General features: G+C 38.5%; 1 protein-coding gene across 5 annotated transcripts in view; it reads right to left on the bottom strand.

The window, feature by feature from the left end:
• The window catches only part of VCAN (versican), a 115,479-nt gene that overhangs the window by 44,271 nt on the left and 47,318 nt on the right, over nt 1–23,890 (bottom strand). For 4 of the 5 annotated variants that reach the window (XM_027606007.2, XM_027606012.2, XM_027606009.2 and 1 more), the window contains one exon: nt 17,949–20,951. The exons of the other annotated variant lie outside the window; for it this stretch is intronic. In XM_027606007.2, coding sequence (XP_027461808.2) covers nt 17,949–20,951 — 3,003 coding nt within the window. The remainder of the gene's footprint in view (nt 1–17,948; nt 20,952–23,890) is intronic. 5 annotated transcript variants of the gene reach the window in all.

Here is a 23,890-nt window from a genome sequence, read left to right as displayed (position 1 = left end):
ATAGAAACAGGTTATGAGAACTCTTCAACATGTCTAACAAAGCAAGGCCCTTAAAATGAAACAAGGAGTCACATATGTACATTGTAATCATGAAATGTGGGAATTCATATGCATGTGAACTGAAAAAAAAAAAAGAAAAATTAAGACCATTTGGCCAGATCATACAGAAAAAGTAAGCGATTACTGTTTTATGTAAGGGGAGGCTGAGACACCCTCTATTCAATAAGGAAATGGGAAGAGATTCCTTCTCTTGCCATAATCTGTCCTAGAGAAGACTGTTTTCAGAAAAGTAAAAGAGAGGTTTCTTTATAGCCTTTTCACAGTGCATCAACAGTCCCTCCCCAGTGTAACAGTAAGACAAGATTTAGCTGCGTAGGCTGCAGCCACAGACCAGACACCAGGACAGGAAGCCCTGCATGAGGGGCTCTGCGCAGGGAGAGCTCATTGAGAACACCAGGAAGGAAGGAAGAGCCCACCACACTTTACACCTTTGTCCTTCATGAGGCAATCTGGATTGGGTCAGTTACATACAGTTCTTTTTATTAACACTTTCTCCAACGGGAAGTTCGGGAGTCACACCTTAACATCCGAACTAGCATACTTTAAATAACACATAGCCTCAGAGCACTCCCTAGATTGTAAATTGCTATAAAGTACCAACCACTAAGCTCAATGGGCTCTTCTGCTTCCAGAAATACACCAACCAAACCCCTTGTCTGGGCATCAGGAAGGAGGAAATTCTGGGCCCTCACTTTTATCAGAGTGGAATTCAGTTGTCCGAGAGAGTTCTGCCACTACAGCTGTCCTTGTCCCAGTGTCACGGCGAAAGGTGCCTGTGCATGCAAGGACCCATGAAGAAGACAAAGAGCAGCATGGAAGACTGCGCAGTGTCTTGCTCTCCCACCCCAGGAATATTGCTGCAGAATTCATATTCGGCCAAGCCCCAATTCATGCCACAAATGCTCAGGTGAAACCTGGGCAGCTTACAGAAGGAATAATTATGACGGAGCCACCCCTGTCCCCCAAAATTGTTCCTGTAGCAAGAAGCCACTCCTTTCCACGCACGAAAGGATCAACATCTAGCATTAACTGATAAGTCAGACGTGGAAAAAACCCTATTGAGAAGGAACGGGTCTTGCCTGTATTCTTTATGCATCAAAATAAATTCAGAAGTGTATGAACTATCAATAAAAACTCTAAGAAACTCCTCTATGTTTTTAACTATGGTTTGCTTAGAAAACCAAAGACCACAAGACTTTTATGGAACTGGAAGACACATACTATATTTACCTTTATCCCTTTGGCCCTAATAAAAGCAAAAAAGAAAACTCTTTTCTGTATCCCATCACATCTTCACTGCGTAATCTCCATAAACTATTACTTGCATAGGACTGGGTTATTCTTACTCTAACCGTATGTCCTATAACCAAATCTCCTCATTCTACCTCAGACATTCAGCCTTTCACCTATGGACACAAGAGCTTATGGGTATTCAAATGAATAAAAAATACTTTTACCATAAGAGAAGGGAGACCAACGCATAACTCTAGTACATTACAAAAATATAAAATGAAGACAAATGATTTCTGCCACAGATGCTGTAACAACTCCTAATTGCCAAACAAGAACATGACTAAATGCCTTACATTTTTTCAAAAAAAATATAATTAAAAGCATAAGCTCATTCACTATTAGATCACTGAAGTTGTTACTGTGATATTACAGTATCTCATGGTATATATGTTTTAAAAGAGGGCACTTTTAAGATCTTCAGATAATAACACCTCTTAATATGGCTTGCAATGAAGACCACTGTTTTGCTATGAAAAAAATGTGTGATAATATATATGCATATGTACAGATATGTATATGTGAACACGTTTTAAATGCCTTTGTACAAATGAATCTTTGGAAATATCACATCAGTAATTTTATCTAATCACCAAATTAAGTAGTCTTTCATTGCTAATACTATTTTAACATAGTTGAGGTAAGCCAGACTCAATTAAACTATTTTGTACAACTTTATAGCATCTAACTGGAACTTCAGAAATATGCATATCTTCAATTGCTAATACTCTCATTTTACATTCAACCTTTTGCATTAGGTTTCATGAGGTGTAAATAAAACTAGAATTCACATCAAGAAGTATCACACACAAAGATGCTAAATTCACACAATATCTTTCATTTAAATATGGAAAGAATTTTAAATAAGAAACATAGGTCTGTGTCAAGCATATAAAGAATCCCCACCACATTTTGTACTGTTTTACAAATAATGGAGATAAAACTAACCATTCAGCCAAGCTTCTCCAAACAAACATGGGATAAATAAAGAAATGACTGCTTAATAGTGTTTATTTATAAACTCCTAGGCCAGGAACAGGATAAACAACACTCATTGCCTGTATAGGTTTATATAGGTTTCTACATAAATTCCTTACTTAAAAAAATAGTAAAAAAAGAAAACCTGATATAAACATATCCCATGATCTTCTTAGTGAATATAAATGGAGGTCCCATCAATGTAGGATGTTGGTGGCTCTAAAAATTAGTGGGGTGAAGAAAAGCAGAGAGAGAGAGAGAAGACACTAAGGTATGTCAGTGTATCAACTATCAGTGTGTCAAAGGAACCGACATGTCATGATGTTCACTTAGATGTTTTACAAAGGAATGAATAATTTCAAATAAAATGTTTCCCCCACCCCCAGGATAGAAAACAAAGAAGAACTATAATTGTAAATCAAAAATTTATATAATAATTTCATTGACTATTAATTCTTATTAAATCTACTAAATTCAATTAATAAAAGACCCTGGCATTCACTTTATATTCTCTCATTTTAGTTCCAATGAACAAAGTATAACATTGTTTTAGTCCAGTTTCCACTTGGATAATGAACTTCAACATTTTTTATTGCACATGAATCTACGGGGACTTCCCTTAGCATTGTATGTAGACTATTGTATCAGAATATTTTACTAAAAGATTCAACTGTTAGATGCAATATATTCCATTTTGTAACCTAAGTAAATATCACAATATTTCAATCACAGCAATACAAACATAGCAGAGTTGGCCTTTGCATATTCTTCATGAACAGTCAGTTTCATATTGGTTTTTGCACACAAAATTAAATTCACTACCACAACCGTGCATGCCACCCAACTGTATTATCTTCCCAGAAGACAACTGACTGCATAAAATACATACCTATTATGTATCAGACTGTATTGCAGACACTTGCTTACCAACTCTATAGAGACCTAGGACCTCCAAGAATATCTTCCAAGTCTGTTTGTCTGTCTGCCTGCCTCTCTCTCTCTCTTTCAAACAGATGCTCTTTCCAAGAGGTTAGAAAAATGGCCTTACTAAACTCTTTTCTCTTCATTTGAAAAGGAAAATTTTTGAGTGTACATATTGCAAACTATCAATCATTACATTTAATCTAGGATTCCTTCCTGCACCTGCCTCCCAAGTATCTGAACTGACTTGCTTTCAGAATAGTAGAAAACAGGGTGCCTGGGTGGCTCAGTTGGTTAAGCGACTGCCTTCAGCTCAGGTCATGATCTTGGAGTCCTGGGATCGAGTCCCACATCGGGCTCCCTGCTCAGCGGGGAGTCTGCTTCTCCCTCTAACCCTCTTCCCTCTCGTGCTCTCTATCTCTCATTCTCTCTCAAATAAATAAATAAAATCTTTAAAAAAAAAAAGAATAGTAGACATCTTAAGCTGTTTTGTCTCACGCTTCTCATTGTACCACGAGGCTGGCAATCACCAAGGATCACACTAAACAGTGACTGCCTGGGTGGCTCAGTCATTGAGCGTCTGCCTTCGGCTCAGGTCATGATCCCAGGGTCCTGGGATCGAGTCCCGCATCGGGCTCCCTGCTCAGCAGGAAGCCTGCTTCTCCCTCTCCCACTCCCCCTGCTTGTGTTCCTGCTCTCGCTGTCTCTCTCTGTCCAATAAATAAATAAAATCTTTAAAAAAAAAATAAATAAATAAATAAATAAATAAATAAACAGTGACTGGGAAGAAGAGATACATTTTAAAAAGTGCTCATTTGATGTGTATCACAAAAATGTTCTACTAAAGGGGAGTTCTTAAATAAAACAGATACAAAATAAGAGTTGAAATTACTTTGTTTCCTTTTCCCCTAGTCTCACAATTAAGTGACTAATATTCATTGTTTAAATAAGTTGTGTCAGCTTCCAAATGGTTTCATCAGATTTCTTAATATTGTTTTGAGGGTGAGGAAAATGTTCATTATCTAGGGCTTTAAAGGTAATTTTTTTCCACCAACAGATTCTCTACAGATCAATCTACATTTTATTCTGTCAGTGTGGCTAGTGTGTTCCCATACTTTTAAAATCTCACAGGGGGTGTGGAGCTCTGAAATCTGCCCAGTATGGATGGACGAGTTCTTTCCCACCACCCCATACTCCTGTCATTGCTACCTGACATCTCACCCAGATTGTATTTGCTCCTTTTTGTGATTCAGTCTTTTAAAATTACTTCTTCATCCCTCGTTCTTGTTACTACCCCCACCCACCACACATGTTATTAGAGAGTTATAAGTACTATCATTATTGCAAACCATAAAAATTTCTTTGGGGGGTGTGGTGTGGGGGACACCTGTGCTACTGTAAAAGCAAAAAAAAAAAAAAAAACCTCATGATCTGCTCTATTTCCTATTAACAGTGCAACCTAATGGAGTAATTAACGTTCCCAGCTCTTAGATGAACAAGTCCTTATAAAAGACTCTCTATTTTAGAATTTTATTCTAAGGATAATATAACTTTTATTTGGATTTCAAGAGTCAAACCACAGAACTCTACACAGTGTATGTATAATCTGTTCTATGTTTATATGAACATATTTTTACAGCTTGACTTGAATATACTAGTACAACAGTTAATAGATTTTTTAATGGCATTTCACACAACGCTTAATTGCGAGCTGACCTCAAATTATTCACCAAGTATTTTTAAGTACTTCATGGCAGAATTTTGTGGACATAGCACAATCTTCCAGTCATGATGTTAGCAGACACAAAATATAGTTGCTAAGATGCACAGGCAGCTGGCTAAAGTTCATATTCTCTTTGGGGAATTTTACAATATAAGTTTAAGAGCTTTTAATTAAATATAACTATATACCAATTTACTCAGCAGAGATATATTAGGATCACATTTCTTTAGTAAAATGGATTTCATTTTAATGTGCAACAAAAATATTTTGTTTCCTTATTTTAAAAATATAATAGGCAACCATACTGAAGTGCCTGAGCAATACTTACAGAATTTAGAGAAAGTTTGAAGTTCTTTAAGATGTTTATATGTTTTCTGACACACACTTATAGGTCCAACAGCCAGACAGAAACCAATGCCTCAATTTCATTCACATTTGATGTGTTCTTAATTTAAAATAAAATGCTGGCACCTCAGGAAGCAAAGACAATCACCTAATATAAATTCCTTTTTTTAAAGATTTTATTTATTTGAGAGAGAGAGAGAGAGAGGGAGAGAGGGAGGGAGAGAGATGGCGTACAAGCAGAGGGAGGGGCAGAGGGAGAGAAGAGAAGCAGACTCCCCACTGAGGAGGGAGCCCCATACAGGCTCAATCCCAGGACCCTGAGATCACCTGAGCTGAAACCAGATGCTTAATCCACTGAGCCACCTAGGCACTCCCACCTAATATAAATTTCAATCAGATTGTTTCAGACATCCTAAATTCCCCCAATATTTTCCAAAATTTGAGACACTAAAAATAGTGCCAACTCAATATGTTACAAAAATTGACATTAGTAATCAAGATATAAACACCCTCCCCAAATCTCTTCAGATATTTTTGCATCCTTAATTAATTACCTCAATAACTGAAAATCAAGTGATATTTATATCAATACTCAATCTCCCCAGAGATGAGAGAGATTAAAGGTTGGGAGACCGGCATTAGATTCTGTGACCCATATCTCCCTATTAACTCTGCTAGCCGAGGTTCATTTGGTGAAACTCCCAAGCATGTTATCTTATACTGACAGCCTCCTCTTGCTGAGCAAGGAGCTCAGTATTTCTCAATTCATGAATTTTATACTCACAAAGAGTAATATTTGTCTATAAACAACATAAGCGTTTCTGATGGCCTCAAATTTAAGAGACAGACATGTTATGAGGATGATAAATGGGAATCACCTCTTTTCCCCAACTTGAGATAATCCACTAATGATGCTGTGGATCATTATTAAGCGCACTCCTAAGTGCGCTTAAGGAGATATCACCAAGTGTGGCGCATTCTTACTCAGAAAAAAGGCCGAGGGGACTTCACAACTTCCAGTTTTTAAAGAGCAAGGGCTTTCCTGGAGACCATAATCAAGTTTGGGACCTTCAAGCATTTCTGAACAGTAAGAGAAAGAGCTATATGAAAGAGAAGTAAGCCGGGTTATTTAAATTTAAATATTGCTTAAAAACATAACAAATAAACAAAAACCAGCAAAAGGCATTACACTTACTATCTTTTTCACTTTAGTTCTCCAACACTGTCAAAGCCTTTGATAGATGACACATAGATAGGTACCAAATATCCTAACACCAGAAAAACACTTCGGTCAGGATCGAGGGTTTAAAGTTTAAGTAAAAGCTTTGAGAAAAGTAAAACAACTGCCTCCCCTAAATAAATATGTTTATACTTCCTTTCTAAGACCTTTAAATTATAGCTGGTAAGATAAACTTTGCCAAGACACCATGTTATTTTTAATTATGTTACTCCTTTCTTCAGAAGTCAACATTTTCCGCTCACCTCCTTCCCCCGACCTCTTCACACAGGGTGCTCGAGCAGTCCCATTGACTGTCCCCTTCACACAGGGTGCTCGAGCAGTCCCACTGACTGTCCCCTTCACACAGGGTGCTCGAGCAGTCCCACTGACTGACCCCTTCACACAGGGTGCTCGAGCAGTCCCACTGACTGTCCCCTTCACACAGGGTGCTCGAGCAGTCCCACTGACTGTCCCCTTCACACAGGGTGCTCGAGCAGTCCCACTGACTGTCCCCTTCACACAGGGTGCTCGAGCAGTCCCACTGACTGTCCCCTTCACACAGGGTGCTCGAGCAGTCCCACTGACTGTCCCCTTCACACAGGGTGCTCGAGCAGTCCCACTGACTGTCCCCTTACACAGGGTGCTCGAGCAGTCCCACTGACTGACCTCTTCACACAGGGTGCTCGAGCAGTCCCACTGACTGTCCCCTTCACACAGGGTGCTCGAGCAGTCCCACTGACTGTCCCCTTCACACAGGGTGCTCGAGCAGTCCCACTGACTGTCCCCTTCACACAGGGTGCTCGAGCAGTCCCACTGACTGACCCCGTATTTATCCTTTCCCTTCAGTTCTGTGTTAGAACTCTCTGCTTCTCTGCCGTGGAGCCCAGTAATTCCACGTCCCTTTCTTATTATCCTCCTCATTCGCTGCTCAACTTCCGTTCAGGAAGAGCCCTCCCACCCTCAACTTGAAAGGCTTCACAGATCCTCCTTTGAACCTCACCCATGCATCTATGAATGATCCAGCTAAAGCCTCAGTTCTCCAGGGCATCTTCTCTAAAACTCCTCAGCCCAAACTGGTTGTATCTTTGATTTGTACGCCACAGGACTCAGGTCATATTGTTTCTTATTTATAAATTCCTTAGCTGTGTTTATATGTTTGTCTCACCTCCCATTCTAAATTCTGTATTCCGTGATTAAAGTGAGTGAAGGGATCCTTTAAACACGAATGCCCTTCATACTCTGGCCACACAGCCTCTCTTTGAGAATTTTGTTAGAAGAAGGTCTGCTCAGTTTTTTATCACCAAGAAAGAAAATGTTTACTATTAGAGTTCAATACTTCCTTTGAAAAATGTGAACTTTAGGCTGAAGAAATTGTTGTCTTTTGATTGCAGTAGTGGATCGAATTCTTAAGCCACAACTAAAGAACCATACAGATAACGCAAACAGTAAAGACTCTTCTGGATAAAATAATCCAGATAATCCAAATGTGCAGACACAGTTTCATTTTTTTTTTTTTATCATTCACCTTATTCCAAATCCAGGATTCCATATAGGCTTGTATCAGGGTGGTAATCACCGTTTTTCCTAATGTAAATGTATAATGAACAAAGTCACTTTGGTAGTAGACTCAAAAGAATCCCTAAGCCATAACCATATGTGTTTCCTTATAGTTTCCATGTTGATATAGAGAAGGTAACATGGATACAGCAAAGTGAGGTATGCAGTCTGGGTAATTCAAGACATATCTTCCACCCCTTGCCATTACTTCTGACTCAATTACAATTACTCCCGAAACTTTTAAAAAACATGTATTTTAATGATATTTAATTTTATTTTCTTCCTTACTTACAGATGCCAAGGTTCATTTTAACACTTGTGACAAAAGCTACACTTCCCAAAATATGATCAAAGAACACCATTTCACTCAGAGGAGACTGAATCAGACATATTCTTTTTCTCCTTAAAATTGGTAAAGTGCAGCTTAACTGGCAGAGGCTTAAAGCATCCCCTTCCCCAGGAGTGTCTACTTCAGCCAGCTGTCGGCAGGTCAGAAAGCCTTTACTTTACTAATGTTCAACACTCACTGTGTATCAAAATCACATGAGATGCATTTTAAAATACAGATATCTAGTAATGAAAAATAAATGAAGCAAATTTAAGAAAAGAAACTAACAGAAAGTACAAATGCCCGAGTCCCCCTGCCAGAAATCCAGATTCAGGTTGTCTGATGAGGGATGGGGACGTGGGCATTTTTACTTAAAGGCTCCCTGGTCATTCTAATAGACAGCGAGGGTTGAGAAGCAGTGTTGGCAATATTTATGCACTGGGCCATCTCCTGGTGTTTCTCAAACCCCCATGATCAGAATGGCGTCACTGTTGGTTAGCTGCCTAGTGCCTGGTTAGTTTAGCTCTGGCCCACTCCTGCCCCCCTGCCCTGGGGCAAGCTGGGTGGTTGCTCAGTGAGGGAATGAGTGTCCAGAGTTTCCTGTGAAGCCAAATCTAAAGATGCTTCTTCTATTAATTTATTTCATATTAAGTCGTTTTATCTTTTTACTAAAGCAAGCAAATAGCCTTTATTGTATGTTTTTGCTTACTAATTATTTCAAGTTGCCTTCCCTATTATGCAATGGATTGCGTTATCTTCTTTTCTCCAGCCACAAAATAGCCTGATTGAATAACTTTATTTCAACACCTCCAATTATCTCCTGGAAGTGAGTGTGAAGAGATGGGAGGAGAATGTTTCATCTACAGATAGTAAAATGGCTTCCCTACAGAGCAGAGCAAGGTGAGGGTGCAGCATAGTGAAAAATGGTAACTACACTATATTCTGTTATACTCTACAGAAATATACCTTAATATATTTCCTTTTCCCTTTCTCAACTTAGGAAAACCAAAACCTTCAGAAACTTCCTCTTCACAGCACATGGCCAAAGCAACTAAGTCACCCTGTGAGAAACCAAGAAGACTATGGCACAAAGCCAAAGGATGAAGCCACCAGAAGCCAGTCAAGGTAGTGTGTACTGATTACACATGTGTGCAAGCAAATCTGGGCATGATATCGTGACATGATAGATCAAATTTTCATAGACACAGATGCTGAAATATAATTAAACTTTTCTTCTCACTCCAGAGATTCTTCCTTTCCTGTTTACACTTTAAATTATTTATGGAGAAATACTTTGTCCATTATCACAATGATTCCAGCAAGTAGAGGGTTCATCATAATTTATTTTCCCCCCAAGAATCAAATCATTCTCTTTAAGAACAATTACAGTCTTCTTGCCGATAGGTGTTTTCCTCCTGATTCATACTCAAAAAGTCTAAACACCAGCATATCTCTCTAAGGAACACCATTTTTTAATATAATAAAATAGGTTCTCAGTTGTTCACATGATGCGCTAGGATAAAAAACTATTTTACATTTTCTATCACCTCAAGTATGGGGTTAAAAATTCAAAGCACTTTGATACAAATGAAAAAAATATACAACAGTTTTCACCAAAACACATCCCCAATCCCTACTCTGCAGCCAGGGCCCCCTTCTTGGAATCATTCTACCAATGAAGCAAATGAATAGCCAACTCTTCTTATACCTGACAAACTGACCTCACTGAGGTGTAACGTTATACATTTCGTAAACTGATACAAATAGGCAATGCCTTATTAAAAACATACAATTTTCAGCTTTACCTCATTAAAATGAAACCTCAGAGAGCATTTCTTTTTCCTTTTCTTTTATCCCTATTGCTCCTCTCACAATGCATGTCTCTCCCCTTGGCTACATCCCTTCCCTCAAAAATGTTCTGAACACTGCCTGGGCCCATGAATACATTTTTTTATTCATTGCACAAATGAATGATCTAAGAGCTATTAAGAAAGAAGAATGTAATCCCTGTGTAGAGAACTGGGGGTTTCCTTGACAACAACAAAAAGACAGCAGGGAATGCCCATGCATTCCATGAATATGCAAGAAGAGACTAGGCCTAGTACCTGGAAAAAATTTATAAAGAATTTGTAAAAAGATCTTTTTCTTTGGAAAAAAAATTAAATGGGTGGTTATCAAAATCATAAGCCCAATTCTCACACATGAAAAAAGAGCAGAAAGCTAATGAATTCTACATATAGGTGCTGTAGAATCAATACTACATTTAAATTTTAAATAAGGGTTGCAGCTGCTTCTGATTTGCACCCAAAATGGCATCACCCTAGACAAACACAATTCATAGAGGATTAAAATTTTAACAAGCTCTTACAGTCACGTAGATACTATAGTACAGTTATTTGGTTCCCTGTGGTCTAAATCTTGAATTTTAAGATAATTCAAATTTTTTTTTTTTTTTTTTTTTTTACCTATTCACCGTACAAAACAATCTAAGTGTCCCTACGTGTAGAAGTCCAGAATAAAATACCTGCTAAAGCAGAGAGGGGATTAATTTGTCCTCAGTAGCCCTCATGTGCCAGGCACTATGTGGAGTGCTTTGTTGTCATGGGAGGATTAACTGTGTGATGTGCCTACCACAGCGACGGACAAGCCCTTGAAGAGATCCCTTTCTCCTCCTAGCAACCTGGTGAGTTTGTAGTCTTATTAGACATTTTAAATGTTATAACAACTGAAGCCTCCGAAGATAAAACAATTTTTAAGACCAAACAGATGGAAATCGCAATGCTGACAATGAACCCAGGACTGTTTCCAAAGGCTCCTTCCATGATGTCAACGGCCTCTGCCATGGATCTTATGGGGCTAACAGACTACCCATCCACGTTCATTCAGAGTATCACAGAACCTGCTTCAAAAATCCAGTTCTAGTGGAGTATCTTGTGCATGGACCTTACTTGACTTGTTGAATAAACGAGAAGACATTTGTTTGTATATTATACATATAGGTGTGTATACATGTATGTGTGTGTATGTATACACTTGTGATAATCTTCCTTGTTTCATGACCCCTGTGATTTGGGAAAAAGCGTATAGGTCAAAGTTTAGGAAATATTCCTTCTATATAATAATAGCCATTACATCTATTTTACTGGCAAAAAATTCTGACAAAGAACTTAAGAAATTTCCGGGTCCACACTGCAGGTAAGCAAAGGAGAGACCGACTCCAGACTCTCCAACTTCTAGCTCTTGCTTCTGTAATAATACTGAGTCAAAAATCACTTGAATTAAGATGGCATAAGCCTTTAACTCACCTTTTATCATACACAGCCCACTCTTTAAAAAGTAGTTTCATGCCATTTAAATTTACAAGTGTGTAACTCTGAAACATGATAGTTCATGGGAATATATTTTGAAAAGTTAAACATACTTAACCTACAGAAGATGCTATATTTGACAAAAAGCCTGAATCACTGAAGAACAGGAAGGTAGTATGAGAACACCCCCTCCTGAAAAAGTTGGCTGAATATCTGGTGTCCACCCACCTGTATAGGTTCCTAGGTGAACACTAAGAAGGTATTCATCTCCTGAAGTGGGCCATGCCCCTCTGTCATCCCAGTGCTATTTAGAAAAATGCCTGATTATACCTGTGGCTCCTTAGTTCCACTGATGAGGCTCTGTTGGGCAGCAAGGGGCTACTGACAGGTTTCCAGTAATTTGTTTTTGATCTTCTTCTCCAACAAGGACCAGCTGCAGTTTCTCCCTTCTCATGAAATATTCTCTGACTTCCCTGTCTTCAGTGATTCCTTCCTTCGCTGACCTCAACCGCCACTTATCGTTGGTACCACGTTACCTAGTGTGTAACTGTATGTTTCCGTACTGTAACCAGATCTGATTGTGTTAATCCTGGCTCCCCAGAATGCACTTAAAAGTCCTTGGGAGCAGGGCCTGTGGTTTATATTTATTTTGTGCCTCTTTTAGTATCTGTCAAAGGATGAGGCACACTGTAGCTTTAACTAGAGATAAATCTTGCTTGACCATGCTCTGCTAGAAGACAGTGTATGCTTCTCTCGAGTTCATTGCCAGTGACAGCTAAGTGCTATTTGTCTTGAGATAATGCCCCACCCTCAGCAGTAGTTTTGATGACTCTAACTTATAACCGCAAATGCTATTTTCAGAAAGAAGAGGCTCATGTTAGCAGATAACAAAGGTCTTTTTAGCTATCTGTGGAACACGTCTTTTATTAAACTTCAACCTGTGAAGAAACAATTTCAGTTTCTTAAATTTTTCCTTGAGGTGAGTGGGTTATCAAACATTCATAGAGCATTTTAAAAATGGAGGGTCTATTGTGTTTGTATATGTGTGTCTACATGCGAGTGGTGTGCACATGTATGTGTGACACATACAAGATACTTCACTTACAAGGACTTTTTTAAAAAGGTAACCATTGATCTGCAGTATAGGGTTAAACTCACTAATAATTCAGAAACACACTAAGGTCAATTCTTTCCTTCGAAGTATAGAAACAAAGGGAAGATAGCCTCTTCCCTTTTCATGATTTGACTAATAGAAGAGGAACTCAATCCTTTTCTGGATTTCAGGCAGTGAAGGAAGGATGGGAGAAGCCATCCTAATTCCCTGCAGAAAAAAAAATGTGCTTCTCCGGCAGGGAGCCACAGCGGGGCCTACCAAGGAGAACCACTCATGTGTGCAAGCACCAGCCCCAACCAATTTCAGGGATGTGCTCCAAAATTCTGCAGGGAAGAAGAAGCCCAGACCCAGGGCTACCAATTTCATGATGCTGTTCTCTTGCCATGGCAGGTATCAGAATAGCATACGTGGCCCCCCATATTAGCAGCAAACTAAACCTAAACACATGCCTCCATTTGCCCATCTGCGATACTTTCCTAGTTGTCTCACAAATGATCTCTGAAGCTTAAACATGAAAATATACGTAAACTATGCCATGAAAGTATCAAACTCTGTGAGCATGATGATGATTTAGCTCTGCACATTCATGTGATATTCTGAAATGTAACTACGTACTACCTTGATGACACATAGGCACCAATGAGATTGAAACTAGATTTGCAGGTGCCTGGGTGGCTTAGTCAGCTAAGCATCCGCCTTCAGCTCAGGTCATGATCCCAGGGTCCTGAGATTGAGCCCCAAATCGGGCTCCCTGCTCAGCTCCTGAGCTCCCTGCTCCCTCTGCCTGCCGCTTCCCTTGCTTGTGCACGCTCTCTCTCTCTCTGTCAAATAAATAAATAAAATCTTTGAAAAAAACAAACCCTAGATTTGCTTAATTTGCTTTATTCCTCATCATACAAAGTTATTCAAAGGTAAATATCAGTCAATGTGTATGATGATAGTGAAATAAAGTACTGATAATCAGACCAATTTAAAAAATGTTTTTACATTAAAAAAAATCAACTCATTCAGGAATGAATAATTGTTGCTGCTTTCTTTTGAATTAGCTAGATGGTATTATTCTTTTTCTAGCCGTGGTCTGAGGTACATGTTAATTTAGAAATTACCACAAGGTAAGAGAGAGGTCCCAAGAAATTGGGGATCCTGATCTCTTTTCTCAAATGTTAACCAGAACAGTGCAGTGTTGCTGGCATAGTGGTGAGCACTTTGCCTATCAAATATTAACCAGAACAGCCACTCTTTTATCTGCTCAAAATATAGTGTTCCTAATAAGATTTTGCTTGAAGAAGGGAATCTGCTCCTATAATAAAAAATCTGAAAGTAATTTTCTCCATAATCAATTCTATCAAAGTGAAAAATATGTAATTTTGAAAAGTTATATGAAGCAATCCCATATAAACATTGCCTTTTAAAAAATGATGACTATGCTTGCAATTAGATAAATATTGCCATTTGCCCAGGTGTCTATCTCCTATTCTCAGAGCCAGTGTCCCTTATTCTTCATCCTCTCCTCAACAGCTTTAGCTTTGTGTACATTTCTCCAAACTACAAACAAAAATGCAGGAGGAATTAATCATATGAGAGTTATTTCTCAATGATGAAAGCAATAAGGTGCCACAAATTTCAATACAGAAACTGAGCAAAATGAATTCTAAGATAGAGGCCAAAATTATCTTTCTCACCATCTCATTAATCTCTAATACCATTGCATTAATAATTTTATCCATATCTTAATATCTGTATCATTTTAGTTTAATATTGGCTTTACACCTGCCTTACACTTAAGATATAAATTATAAAACTAGCAAAAAAGAATGCTTGATGAAACAAATAACATCAGGCTGGCCTGACAAATAGCATGGAGTATATATGAACTCATTTAAAAAAAAAAAACTAATAAACCATCTATTTTAAGGTTATAACTATGAGCATTTACATAATAATGTTTGAATTTAATATCTGTACATTTCCAAATAATTCTTTGGTTTAAAGATAACAGCACACCAGTTTTTAAAACATTCACGGTTTTGTCACACCAACCTGTGACATTTTCGATGATTTACAGGAGCGCTCTTTAAAAAAAAAAAAAAGTACAGAATTGAAGAAACTCTTCCCACACCACTAAATCCTGTAGACTTCATACGTGTTCACAAAGAAAACCTTTCAATAATTTTTCAAAATGCAGGTGTGCAAATTACTCCTGAAGTAGACAGGAGTCATGTTTTCAGTATCCCCTGAACCACTGTTAAACACACCCCATAGCATTTTTCAGCTCATAAAAGTTTTATGAGCTGAGAAGTTCCTTCAGATTTTTTTTTAACTGCTAACTACAGTTGCCCTCCAGCAAGAGCACCCTAAGTTGCTATTAAGATCCATTTCAGCAAATATAACATAAACGTGTCTTGAGTAGCATGTTTTGTTTCATAGTAGTTAAAAAAAAATCAAGATTTATATGACTTGCTGAGCACAGCAAAAAACTATGAATGCTTTGGTTTAGTGTAGCATGGGTGGCATTTTTGCTTACTTGGATATAACAGTACATGTAGAGGTCAGTTCTATGTTTGTGAATAGATTTATACAAGTTCATACATGAACCAAGGATTTTCCAATCTGGAAAAATGTACCTCGATACATAAAGGCACATATGTATTTTCCTTATTAATACACACCTGCCTTAAAACCCATTAATTTAACATCTGCTTTAACGTTTTCCCTTGCCAAAGTTCAAGATGCTTGAAAAATTAAATTTCTCATAGAAAACAAGTAAAATTAATAAAAGTAAGCAGTTGGATCTGAATAAACCTCATTGTCTTGTCAAGACAATAAACAATGCTTTTAGTCTTAAGAAAGACATACATAAAGTATACAAAAATGATAGATGAAAGAGAGAGACAGAGAGACGGAGGGAGGGAACTAGATAGATACAGGCTATACCCCGTCCCGCCCCACCACACACACACTGGAATCGCGTCCTGATGGAGAAACCCAACAACTCCCTGTCCATAGAGTTTTCTGACCTCCTGTTATCAACGCTGAAGAAAAACTAGACAAGCAAATCATGGTCCGTGTTTTAAAAGTGGAAGAAGGAAGAAGACAGACCTAGGCACATCTCCCAGACGCCGGTGAACAAAGTTAACAACTCCAATTTAAACACGCACCTTTGTATAAATGGTTTCTGGGTCAGGTTACTCAGGCCCTCCATTTCCGGTCACCATTTACAAACTCAGATTTTTTTTTTTTTTTTTTTTCTGATGACTGTCAGTGCTTCCAGGGAGATCAAGTTGAACATTTTCTATTTTGTAATTTGATCACCTAAACCTTATCAGTTTCCCATTTAGAAGAGTTTTTAAATGCAGAATTGTTTTTACTGTTTTCTATACTATTTGATTCACCTTAATATCTACACTAACTTGAGAGTCATCTAAATTGGGAAAAACCTCTGCATAGTCAGTCACTCAAGCATTTTTTTTTAATTCTCAAATTAAGTCTTAGTAGAAATTTCTTTTCACTTCTGCTTTTTTCTTTTTCATAGTAATACCATCTTGTCACTTTTCCAGCCCTACTAACAGCAATCCTCATTTCCACTACTTGGCAACTCATCTCTCTCTTACCCCGGTTTCAAGAGGTGGAAAAGGAATGTAAGAGACAGGAGACATGATATAGTTTCCAAGAAACGGCATCATTAGCAGGACAGTAATGTCCAATCCTGGGCTCTTTCAGCTGTACTAGAAAAGTGGAGATTAACTGCAATACTCTGGGAATGTATTTCCTTCTATTTACTGCTCTGCAAGAGCTTTTACACTGAGAACATTCTGGATACTAGAAATGTGAAGTTTCCCCCTACAGTACTGGAAGCCAGCTGACCTGACAACCGAGCTGCCTGCTTGTTTCCAACAGGTGCACTCCTGAGCACTCTAATGAGGATGGCGTCACTCTTCAGAAAATGACACCCTGAGAAAAGTATCTCAACAGTAAGAGAGAAACTATGCTAAAAAAAAAATAAATAAAAAATCTTCTAGCCCAACATCTCGGACCCCAGTCAAGGCAAAAATAACTATTTATTCTTTCAATTCACATATTCAAACAAGAATACAGCAACTTCACTAAAATCAGTGATCTCAACTTCTAAATTAAAAAGATACAAACCTGAATTGATCTATTAAATAGTATTCACTATGTGTTCTCAATTCAGCTTACCAAAGTCAAAAGATGGTTGGTCTGTCCTTTAGGAAGGAACATTATCAAACATAATGAAAACTGCAAGTATTATTCAATGTAAAGAAACGGTTTTTAAGAATTTTGCCGGAGAGAAAAATAAAATATTTGAGCAGAATAGAAGGCATCATAAGAATTCTTAGAGATGAAACAATTAAATCATAAAATAAATAACATTAACAGCCTCGTTTTTAGGGAACAGAGATAATGCTGACATACCCATATCCGAAATTATATGTGACACAATGAATTATAGCATTTTCTTGAACTGAGCTAGGTTGTATTTGCTCTAAATATGTAAAACCTCATTAAAATACCCAAGGACAACAGCTTAACAGTATGCTGAACTGGCATTAAAATAACATTTCAACTATAGACCTGGTACCCACCCCACAAGCTGTACAACCTATAAAATCCTGGGAGAGAAAAAAACCAAAGCAAACCTTTAAACATCCTTCTACCAGCCCTGGACATGTGCAATACAGTTTTAGCTGTCCACAATGTAAGTACTGAAGGTTAATAGTTAAAGACCAATGGAATGTTAACACAGTCTAGTACTACACTTGAGTAGTAATGCATGGAAAGACACTGAAATTAAAACATTTTGTTCTGCATGTTCTGAAGTGATGTAACAGTGATGATTGGTTATATTAGATGACAAAGCAGGGCTTCTTAGGACTTTTAAAATGCAACTGTATCTAACATTCTTCCAAATAACATATTCTTCCAATTCTTGTACAAATACATGAAGCTAAAATACAGAATTTTTTTCACACTCCAGTTATCTTCTAATGGCAGCATTTGGTACGTTGATTTTTTTTTTCCAAAAGTAATTTTCAAGATAAAATGCTGATTGCCTTGACTGGCATGTCTAGAAAGCAAAGACTTACCTGTCTTGTTTTCTCTGACCTCAATAATAAAAACATTAATGTCAGGGTGGAATTTTGTCCCTGCTGGGGGTTCTGGAGTGGAAATTGCCTGAGGTCTGCCAGCCTCTTTGCCTTCCACAGTGGGCGGTCTTGCTGGCTGCGTAGGGGAGGGAGTACTTGAAGTTGTGAAATACTCTCTGTCAATATCAGTTTCTGTCTCCTTCCCCAGAACATCCTCCAGGGTAGTGGGAGGAACACGAGATGTTGACTCTCCGATGATTACCATGTCACGGGTTGTGTCTTCTCCAGGCTCCCTGTCAATGAGAGGTGGTTTCTCAGTGGGTACTGAGGATGGCTTGGATGCTGAGGTTGTGCGGAGTCTTTCTACTGAACTGAAGGCAGCAGTGATATCACTTGGAACTGTGGCTTTAATTGTTGAAAATTCTGGGAGTTCTGTGGCTGTGGGCTTTTCGAATAATCCTGAGCCTATATCAGTATAATCTAGGGATGTTTTCTCTTTTTTCTCGGGAGTAGTTTCCTCTATAAGCTGTGTAACAGGGGTGCTGAAAGGTGATACAAATACCCCTGGACTAGCACTTTCTGTCTCATACTTCTCTTCTGGCTCTGGACTCAAAGACACCATTGGCCCCATGCTTGGTGTGACCACTTCATCTGTTTTTGCTCTGTGCTCCGTGACAGCATCAGGTGGATAAGATATACTATGCTCAATTTTTCCAACTGGAGTTGTTTTGACAACTGGGACTCTCTCAGAAGCTGTCACCAACTTATCTTCAGAGACTGTATATGGTGGCCCGTCACGCTCTTGTTTACCCACAGGTGTTGCTGCCTCCTCAGCCATGGCAGCTGTAGAACTGAGAGTAGGAACTGGTTTCTCTGAAGTTGACTCTTTCCAAGGGAGCTCTTCCTGACCTGGTCCCTGTGTAATTTCTGTTGTTGTTCTTGCAGTTTCAGGGGAAATCGTTGCTTCAAGGCGAGTCTGATTAATGACATGTATGTCTTGAGAGGGTCCACCTAGAACTTCACCTTCTGGTGGAACAGAAGGTATCAATACTCCCAGTTCTGTCTTGGGAATTACAGAAAGAGGAATGGTATGGGAGCTGTCTACATAAGCAGGAGGTTCTTGGGTGCTACTATAATTAACAAATGCTAATCCTTCCACATCTGAAGTGTCGGCAAATTGGGGGACAGTGGATACCAGCTTAGAGACATCCATATCTTCTCCTTCATCCAAAGCACTTCCTTCTGTGGTTGCATAAACAACTTGGCCTTCCATGCTTGTGATAGGTGGAACTCTTTCCTCAGTTGTAGACTCTCTCAAAGTCGGCTTTTCTGCAATACCAATTAATGTAGTTGTCTGAAATCCAACTGTGAATTTCCCATGATCTGTTGTGTCTTCCTCAGTAAACTCTTCTAGTGGCTTTTGAGTACTATCTGGGATAAGAGTAAATTCATCTCCTATATCTTCAGTAAAACTTGGGATTTCTTTATCCTTCCCACTCACTTCTGTAGTGGTGAGTAAGGCAGGGGGTAATTTTGGAGGGCCTGCCTCTTCTGTGGACTCTAAAGGCTTCGCTGTTGTATTATCTTCATCCCAGGCCCATTTTGATACAGTGACCACCTCCACAGTTAAAGTGCTGTGGCTCAAATGCACTGTTGTAATACCCTCATCATACTTTGTAGTATCTTGATAGCTGTCTGTTTCTAATTCAGCTGGTGTTGTCGTAAAGTCTTCCTCCACATCTCTTGCCTCTGTTGGCACTACACTTAGCTTTGTTGTTGTCAGTGTTGGGGAATCGAAAGATTTAGTCATTTCCACTGAAGACTCTGTAAGATGAATTTCCTCTGAGGAAGCTGTAGAGAACTTCATTCCAGAAAAGCCTTCCTCCTCTATTTTTCCTATAAATGGATCTTTGGTGATCTTTTCCTGTGTCTCATCATCAATATAAGTATCTGTTCTCATCTCTGGACTTAGTGTTTCTGTTCTCTCTCTTCCTTCTGCCATTTGTGTTTGTGGAGAGGGATAAATAACTGTGGGCATTCCCTCGACTAATCTTTTATCACCAGAATAAGGAAACAATTCTACTTCTGTATGATGCTGTGACGGGAAAGGTGTGGTGGACATATACTGGCCAAGAAAATCTTCAGTTATCCTTCCATTAGTTTGTTTCTCTTCCCAGTTGTCTGTGGATGATCCATCACTGTCAGGCATAGTTACAGGTGAAAGAATTGTAGATGCTGAGGCTGGCTCCCTGTCCTCTAGCGGAGTGGAGGCAGCGTCTTCTGACGTCTTTGACACTGTAACGACCTCAGGTATTTGGCTAAAGACCAAGGTGCTCTGAGCAGATCTAACTGTAAATGTTCTGTCTTCACTGTCATCTTCTCCCAAGGTGAATCCATAGCGGCCTGTGGTCAGAGATTCAGAAATAGTGCTTACTGTTTTCTTTTCAGTTTTGGATTCCAGGGTCATTGTTGTAGACACAAATGGTGTTACGGACAATTCCTTGGAAGGAATGTGCTTTGAGATTTCCATAGATGTTACCAAGGGACCCACTTCTATTTGTTCAATCTGTGTAACTGATTCTTGGGTTTGTAGGTCTTCCCTGATACCATCCCATGAATCAGTAGCATGATGGGAGATGACAGTTGTACTTTGAGGTACTTCTTTTTGAATTTCAGGTATGTCTGGCCTTCCAAGTGGTTCTAAAGCAGAAGGTGAGTAGTAGTCCATATCCCAAGGCTTCATGGTACTCCCAGCAAGTGTGGATGATTCAGTGGCTAATCTGTGTGTGATAGCTTGAGCCTGAACTGTGGTTTTCTGCTCAAAATTGACTATATTTCCCACAGGAGGGGACTTTGTTGTAATGATAGGTAATTCAGTGATTAGAGGGATGATTGGTGTTGTTCTGTTGGGTACAATTTGTAGTTCTTCAGAAAGACTGGATGATGCAGTTTCTGCAAGGATATTCAGTTCGATGGTTGTAGCCTCTGATATATTCTGTTTAGCTAGAAAAATAATTTCAAAGAGTTGATTAGACAAGTCACTAATAAAAAGTTGTACGTCCAGTATTGTGAAGTGCTGCTGTGTATTTTGGGGTGACCCAGAAGTGTTTTGTGATGAAAGTATCTAGAAACCATAATTATATTTACTCAAGGGCAGACAATCGAACATTTCATAGTCACAAACTCATCACTTGTTTTACATTGTAAGGTTTATCACTGCTTTCACCCATAAGGATGAATGACTGCTTTCGGTTAAGGAAAATGAATATTTTGTAGTTTTAAGACAAGGAGAAGTCCAAAACCATATAAACTCAGAGTTTGGAAACAGTAGATAGCTTACTTATCAGAAACTACAGCAGCAACTTGGGGCCTAGTAGGAAAACGTGGTAATACTATTCTGAAGGCTTCTTTTGTCGCCTGCCTCTAGCTTTCTCCCGCCTTCTCAAGCTGTGCTGTGTCTCAGGGGAGAGGGAGTGCCTCAGATTGCAAAACAACAGAAAAGCCACATCAAACGTACCCGAGTTACATATGAACTATTACATTGTCCATAATGCGGAGGGTTTCATAAAAACAGGATATTAAACTTTTTAATACACCCTTCACTTGAGTCCAGGTGTTGGGACATTTGTCTTCACCTTCATTTCAACTCTGTAGCGTAGCCTTGGGTTTCTAATAAACAGTAAGACATTTCTGGCAGAGGCTGCTTGGCATTTGTGATAGTTCTACGTTCAGCTCTATGCTCTACACACTATGTTTGTAACTCTTATAAGGATCTTGGTTCCAGGCTTACTTTAGCATGAGACGCAAAAGTAAAACATGAGTAAAGTACCCACATGATATATTTTAGGTCTGTAATTACAAATCACTGGAAACAACTCTGAGCATCAGAAAGAATGGGTTCAGGCAATAAAAAGTAACATGTCATCATAAAATGCTACATTATAATGCTTCCAGATTTACAGAGAATGGCCTCTCCTTTTTAAAGAAATTTAAATTGAGTATAAAAGTGACAATGTTATAGACAAGATTCCCTTTCAACATTGGGGAAAATGCAGCAACCTAGCACGCAAAGATTTTGTTTCTTATGAAAAAATCGTATTTTCAAAAACCAACAACTAGTCACCACTAAACTCAGAAGGAACTGTTCTAAGGAAACCTGTAGTCATTCTCTTGCCACATCCAGTATGACTTAAAACCAGCTGTACGGGGAATGCCTGTTCTCCCTGATGAGAGTTGTCACATCTGTAGTATCTGTAATATGTGTCTAACTCTCAATAATCCCCAAACAGGGGTCCTTGGAAAACTAAACTGGGTATCTTTGAACTCCATCTACCCTGTTAAAACTTAATGATATTAGGGCAGTGAAACTGCTGTGTATGATACAAGAATCATAAATATATGTCGTTATGTATTTGTCCAAACCCACAGAATGTACATCACAAAGGATGAACCTTTATGTACTATGAATTTTGATCATGGTATGTCCACGTGTGCTCATCAGTTGTAACAAATGTACCGCTTTGGTGGGCAATGCTGATAATGGGGGAGGCTGTGCATGAGAGGGGGCAGGGGTACACAGGAAATCTAACCGCTCTAAAGCTTAAAACTGCTCTAAAAACTAAAGCCTATCAAAATACTTTGGGGATAAAATGATGCAATTTTGTTGTAAATCAGACTTGAGTTGTAACAGGTTCTTTATTTTTGTCTGGGATGAGCTGTTATTAGCTGTGGTCATTCCCCAGACCATTCTGAAGCCCAGATTCACTAATTTTAGAATGAAAACTTGGTGGCCATTTACATTATGGTAACATTTAAATATTCTCCAAAGTCTGTCACTATTTACCTATTACTATTTTATGCTGGAAAAAAACTAAACAAAAAATAATTGGATTCTTCAAAAACATTAAATAATTTTTTTTCTCCTCATAAGAAAATCCTTTTCTATATTCATTTCCTGGAAGAAGATTTGGTCTATTTTGATTGACATGAACAACTTAAGGAGCCAAAGCGTGGTTGACGATCTCTCTTTTAATTCAATTCTCTATCCTCTGAAATTCCATAACTATTACCTCATTTCACTGCCAAATATCATGTTCGTCCTCTAACAGCTTTCTTTGGGGAAATAGTAAAATGTACATATGGAGAAAGTTCCCATAGAAACATAACATAATCACTTATCACACTGCATATTAGAGAAAAAATAATCATATTATTGTTAAGAACAGCAAAAGAGCTAATTTTGCTTTTTCCTCTGAGTATTTCTGTGGCCGATGAAATTAACTTAAAAGGAGATGATATGGCATTGGGGCCAAACAGAAGGCCTGTGGATCAGGTTGTCCCATGTTCCAACCCAAGTTCTGGGCTAGCAACTTCTTACAAAGCTATGAAAATACTTTTATGGTGTTATAAAAATAAAGGATTCAAATTTTAAAAACTAAATTGTACATCAATGCCAATTATTACTGTACCATTGATGTTGCCTTCATCTAGTCCTGGAGCATAGTAAAGTGACAGCACTATGTCTTAAGAGACTCTCCCTTACAAAGCCAGGGTGTATGTGACTTTGTTTTCAAAAACAAGGGTTTTTGATAATTTTAGAGCTCTGTTTAAAAGTCTGCTTATAATTAAGTTAATTAATTCTACTATTTGGAATGGAAAACCTCAGACTTCCTTTGGGGCTGGGTAGATTTTTCGTCAACTTAACAGCTGATTTCCATCATAACTCAGAATATCTGATCATTGTTTCAACCATTCCAAAAAGAGGAAATAATTTTAAAAACCACAAATATCTCCAAAGAGATATCTTAAGAATAAATGTTACTATATTAATGGTGGCTATTACAAAGGTGAAAATGCAACTCCAAGTTATTCCCAAAGTGTCCCTCCAGAAGAATTCACATGGAGAAATTTCTGAATTGGAAACCTACCAGTGTCCCTTTAGC

This window comes from Zalophus californianus, chromosome 5, assembly GCF_009762305.2.
Source record: "Zalophus californianus isolate mZalCal1 chromosome 5, mZalCal1.pri.v2, whole genome shotgun sequence".
NCBI classification, from domain to species: domain Eukaryota; kingdom Metazoa; phylum Chordata; class Mammalia; order Carnivora; family Otariidae; genus Zalophus; species Zalophus californianus.
This window is presented reverse-complemented; position numbering and strand designations above follow the sequence as displayed.